The sequence below is a fragment of the Sinocyclocheilus grahami genome, unplaced genomic scaffold, assembly GCF_001515645.1.
Source record: "Sinocyclocheilus grahami isolate Dianchi unplaced genomic scaffold, SAMN03320097.WGS_v1.1 scaffold5.1, whole genome shotgun sequence".
NCBI classification, from domain to species: domain Eukaryota; kingdom Metazoa; phylum Chordata; class Actinopteri; order Cypriniformes; family Cyprinidae; genus Sinocyclocheilus; species Sinocyclocheilus grahami.
The window spans coordinates 3,615,892-3,621,971 of NW_015505184.1; the positions used below are offsets into that span (position 1 = coordinate 3,615,892).

The 6,080-nt window shown below is 39.5% G+C and overlaps 1 protein-coding gene across 1 annotated transcript in view; it reads right to left on the reverse strand.

The window, feature by feature from the left end:
* LOC107584626 (zinc finger SWIM domain-containing protein 5-like) overlaps nt 1-4,256 on the reverse strand; it is a 45,917-nt gene extending 41,661 nt beyond the window's left edge. Inside the window, exon 1 of the mRNA XM_016271340.1 lies at nt 3,693-4,256. Within this exon, the coding sequence (XP_016126826.1) occupies nt 3,693-4,191 (499 nt within the window). The 5' untranslated portion in view covers nt 4,192-4,256. The remainder of the gene's footprint in view (nt 1-3,692) is intronic.
* Between the last annotated feature and the right edge of the window lie 1,824 nt (nt 4,257-6,080).

Consider the following 6,080-nt stretch of genomic DNA (forward strand, 5'->3'; position numbering starts at 1 on the left):
CAAAATTATTTCCCCCCCTTTAAAAAAAAAAAGGGGGGGGGGGGTGTTTAATGGCCGTGTCCTTCAAAACTAAGAGTGCTAATAAGTGTGAAAAGGAGATTTGTTTAAGTGATTTTCTTTGAGACTTGCAGGCATAGAATTAATTACGTTGATTAAATATTGTCTGTACGGCTGATGAAAGATAGAGCAGAATTAGCGGTCCCTTGTTGAACTTGTATGGTGCTGAATGAGATGTGTCCCGATTACAAAGACCAAAATGATGGCAACACTCAAAGGAGACAAAGAGCTAAAAACAGGCCTTGTGACATCACAGAGCAGCCACAGGCCTAATGGCTGCCATCTTCCAAACTCAAACAAATGGGCTTCAATCTATCTTCCACAATGACTTTCTATAACACTGTAATATATGTGTACTAAAACCAAAGGACTGAGAAAAACCTATTTCCCAAAGTGAACAGTACTGTGTCCAATGGCAAAAGGAATTCGTTGAGTTGAGTCTCCAAAACAGCCTGAAGCCTTCCGAGTCATTTGGCAGAAGAGTAACATAACTCAATCCAATGCTTGCCTAGGTTTTACAGAGGCACTAAGGGGACTAAACAACTTCTCAGTGGCTCTTCCAGCCATAATCCCACCGAACTTTTGCCTCCTAACCACAGAAGAAGGTTTTCTAAAGACTTCACATAGCAGCTTTGTGCTTCATTGCAAAAAGCTATACTCTTAACCACCCTCCCACCCACCAAACACACACAACGACAACCCCCCACCCTTCTGTGAATGGGGGGAGAGTTTTCTACAGCTGGGTAACAAAGCATGACCCAATAATCCTCAAGGCTGACTCAAAGCTAGAACCTCCTCTCTAAGGACTTATAAGACAGAGGCTGTAGGCCGGGGTGGGGTGGCTGGGCTGAATTGCACAAACAAGAATTAATTATTCTTATCAAATCGGTTTCCTGTAACAAGCAGTCCATCCCTTAATATTTGGGGCAGAAAATCTAACCATTCATGAGCTAACAATGAATTTAACATCTACCGCATCCTCAGGCTTTGGTGTTGCGCTATGGCTTCTGGAAAGAGTACAAATTATGTTGTGAACTTTCTGGCAAACTTCGGAGTAAGCCTGGCTTACTGTGAGTAAGCCTCTGTGTAGGAATCTTTGAGACCTTGCATTTTGGCGAACATGCTGAATAGACCTTAAATGCGGTTTACACTGTTACGGTGTCTTTGAGGGTTTTAAACAGGTCTAAAAGAAACTGTGGCATTGATGAATCAATGGTACAACAAAAATGGAGACAGTTTATTCAAGCATGCATGGGTGGAACTTGTAGTTGTATTGGTGAGAAAAAAACACACACCCACACTGCACATTTTTGAGACTGCTCATGGTTAAGAACACAAGTAATGAACTCCCCTATCAGATGCATGCATGTACAGTTCTCAGTTTCTGTATCCATCAAAACAACACAATCTACACACACAGAGCAAAACAGAATGCAAGTAAACCTGCTTTATCTCGGTTTATCAAGTGGTGACGTCCCCTTACTGTCAGATGCCTGATCAATCAAAGATCCATTCTGTCCATAGTTTCTTTTACAATCCAATAGACTGCTTATTCACACTTAAATGGTTAATGTTTAAAAACTCAATCCAAGCAGTACTGAGGCAATGCTGTGCTTTTTGGTCACCTGCTTATTATAATCAGAATTAAAATTATAAAGTTAAACTAGTTCACGGAACACTATTAAAGTCATGTATGCAGAATAACACAAAATTGAGACGAAGGGACTGTGCATTTAAAATACAATAGCCGTGAAAACGGCCAAGTCTAAAAACTTTTGAGGATATTCTCAAATACACAGTAACTTTAAAAAAAACTAAATAACTTTAACTAGATTTATTTAACATGAAAAAAGGGCTACACTGACTCGTGAAGGGAGCTTTTCAAGGTTGCTAAATAAGTGCCCAAGTTATTTCATTACAGCTAGGTTATCACGTTTCCACTAACACTGGCCTTTTAAAGGGACACAGTGGATCTTTGTGAGAATAAATGAATCATGGCTTCTTTATTGAATTAGTTATATGTATACTTTCACTACTCTCATAACACCTACAATTATTGGAGATTTGGGGCTTCCTGTAACTGCTATTTCAAGAAAAGAAGGCTTACATTATAGGAAAATTGTGGCAGGTCTACTAAATGACAGATGTTTTTGCTTTATACTGTTAGTATGTGCTATATAGGCTAAATATTTCATATTGTGAAAGGTTTTGTTGATCTTAACTAAAGCATTATAAATGTCATATTGGGCCTTACAAGTGGTGCAATTTGACAACTTGAAACGAGCACTTCATTTATAATTTTGTGCTTTGGAAGCATACAAAGGTCTGTGCGTATTTTTAAAAATAACTTTTCCCTTTCTTTCACGATAGCATTTTACCAGTATGTTTACTGAAGTGGAGCGAGTGGGGGAGGAAAATGTATAGACATTTGGGCAGCCATTGAAACTGCCTTCGTGCTCTAAATGCCAAAGCCTTTTCGAGTTACTTTGACCATTTTTTTTCGATTTAGTTCGTTTAAATGAAGCTTGCAAATGCGGTGACGGTTCTTTACCAGTATGTTTACTGAAGTGGAGCGAGTGGGGGAGGAAAATGTATAGACATTTGGGCAGCCATTGAAACTGCCTTCGTGCTCTAAATGCCAAAGCCTTTTCGAGTTACTTTGACCATTTTTTTCGATTTAGTTCGTTTAAATGAAGCTTGCAAATGCGGTGACGGTTCGTTATGGTTTAGAAAAGCATTTTTACACACCAAAAAACTGCCATTCGGCGAATACAGAAGAACTAGCCCGATGTGAGGGGGGTTTTGAGCTATTATGCTGTAGCCTCTACGAGGACAACCCAACGACACATTTAGCCGAATAGTACATTTTTACTAATTTTAACGCTTATATCAACAAAGGGTCTTCGAAATAAAACAACAGAGGGTTAGATAAAGTCTAGGAACGTGTCTTATCATTCGTTTTACTACGGCAAATACGAGTCCTTTGTCTTGACTAACCAGCAAATAAACAAAAGATGGGATTTGGATTCAAGCGGATTACCCTGGACTTAATTATATCAAGAGACCCAACAACAGTCAAGCAACCGCACATACTCGGGGAAAAGCTAATAAATCGCCGAAACCAACTTTAAAATGGAATATTAGCAGCAAAATAGCAGCGCTGTGTGCTACAACAGAGATTCATTGTGACCAGCACGTTAGTCTTTTCTTCCTCGCGACCTGGGAAAGAATGTTCCGTTACGACAGACCTCATTGTGTTCGTTCAAACATACACTATTTAGTATCAGTTTGAGTCTTTTCTGTAACTTATAAGGCATATAAGTGTCTTATCAAGTGTTGTATGAACATTGCAGCCACCGATTCCAATGAGTTCTACATTAAAGCCATTGCAACATAACATACCCAACGGGAAGCCCTTTAATTTTTAAAACGTGCGCTCCGTTTCTTTCGCAATACGGCAGGTATTTAAACGCTCTCTTACTGGCAGTGAGAAATCGCTATGTAGAAACAAATTACAGTTTCTAAACGAGACCACTTCCATTTTTTTTCTCAAGAAACTTCGTTCGCTGGAAAAGTTAAACAAATATTTCTGATGTAACTTTCAACGTACTCTGGACGGTTAAAGCGGCACTTACCGACTTGTAAGACGTTGTCCACACAACCGGTTTCCAAAAGCCGGATTCCCCGGCGGAAAGGCAGTCCATCTCCGGTACTCCCCGTCCCTGAGCTGCCTGTTGTGTTCGTAACCCCTCCGGGGATTGTACCAGATCCAACGGACGAGCTCGAGCCCACTACCGGACCCTCTTCACCCGCCACTCGGCACTGAAACGACGAATACATACATATTTCCCTTTCGTTCCTCGGGAACGACCAGTACACGATACGGCGCTGAACCGGTTCTGGGATCCGCTCGAAGCGCTCCTCCACCCTCTCGAAGGCCCATTTCTCCGCTACGGCCTTCGCGGCGCAGTCCAGTAGAGACTCCGGGCAACGGAAGCGAGAGTTCGGGAATCCCGGGCCAGGCCCCGGACCCGGTCCTCGAGGAGCGGGACGCAAACACGGACGCTTGCTGGCCGGGGGCAAGGAGAGGTGAAGCGGCGGCTGAGGCAATAGCTCTCCACGTCCCTCCGCCATGACAACCAAATAAACACTGAAGTGAGGACCGTGGCTCTAGAAGCGCACAATGGGAGGGTCGTCACTTCACGTACGTCACTACCAAAAACAAACGCGCTCCAGCCAATCGCGAGGTCGCGCTGCACCGAGGTGACGGTGATGCGCATGTGTGAGCCCAGATGACAGGCACGGTGTTGATCGACGGACAGTTTGTTACAAACTCAACTCGTGCACTCTGAATCTAAGATCTGCTGCGGTGTGTTTTGTTTTTTAAACATCTCCCGTTGGCTCAAAGAGCAGCAGAAGCGCAGAGAACCGAGCGTTTGTTTTTAAAAGGGCACCTATTCGTGTCAGCATAACGATACAGTCTACATTGATGTGTGCTGTGCATGTTTTACCCTTCAAGCGTCGTAAAAATGCGGAGAACTCTCCAGCTGCCCTTTGAGTTTGGTGTGACAAAAAGTTTGAAATGTTTTTATGATAATGTAACTCTTCACAGATGTCTACTACCCACCCTGGTGGCCAAGTATGTAATGTCAGTTGATTGGTGCTGTCAAGGTCCATCTAATCATGATTAGAAATGTATGTACTTGTCATAATAACTCATGTAGATATATATTAGAAACGTGTATTTCTTTCATGTATTGTGCCCTGCGGAAGTGTTTCCCCCCTTAGGTATATAGGAAAAAACTGTAACTGTAAAGAGCTTAGGACTGTATTCACAAAATATTAGAAAAATGTCATTTTAAATTCAACGCATGCAGAAATATGCAGTCTACGTTTACAATACTTTTCAAAAGTTTGGGATCAGCAAGATTAAAAAATACATTTAATTAAATGAATTATTCTTTTTTTAATTAATACAATCAGCAATGATTAGATTAATCATATTAAATTCATCAAAAGTGACCGTAAAGACAGTTAATGTGACAATAGAAAAAAACCTATTGCAAATAATTGTTCTTTTGAACTTTCTATTCATCAAAGAAACCAAAAAATGTTTTTTACAGTTTCTATAAAAATAGTAGACAGTGCAACTGTTTTCATCATAGATCATGTTTATTGAACAGCAAATCAGCATATCACAATGATTTTTGAAGGATCATGTGACACTTAAGATTGGAGTAATCATGCTGAAAATTCAGCTTTGCATCACAAGAAACAAAAATACAATACATTTTACATTTTACAAAAGAGTTAATAATATTTTACAATACTGCTGTTTTTATATTGTAAAATATGATTAAATAACATTAAAAAGTATTGTGTAGCCTACATTTAATAATTTATTAGAAAATAATCTTCACAGGTAGTAAAGTTAGTAAATATTTCATTCTAATTGCATATTACACATTTGTCATATTTGAGTAATAAAATTGTATCATAATAAGTATATGTGCAACACATTTTTTGCATTCATGAATATAATGTTTTGCTCAGAAAGAAGGTCAGCATTTTCGTTAACCTTTAAATCTTGAAGTTTTCACACATGCTTTGAATGTTAGAAATGTATCAAATTGATTTATTGCAATATCTGTTGGCCAAAACATTATACTTGACAAGTGTTTTAAATTGTTTTGTGTTTCATAATTATTTTACTGTTTAAAATTAGGTGAAAAGTCATGGCAGATTCTAATGTGAAAACTTTCCTACTACCTATAATACGTTTGCATTAGCGAACTCTACACTGTTTTTCCCGGTTATGTGTCTGTACATAAATTGAAATTCAAAAAGAAAAGCTCCCTGAGAAGTATTCACTGGAGTAAAGAGTGTGACAACTAGCCCCAATCTCCACAACAGTGCAAACATATTCTGTAACAAACATAAATCTTGATGATATAACATTCCACTTTTTACCTCACGCTTCTAACTTCACTTTGCAAGTTTATTTCTCACCCTATTAGTCCCCC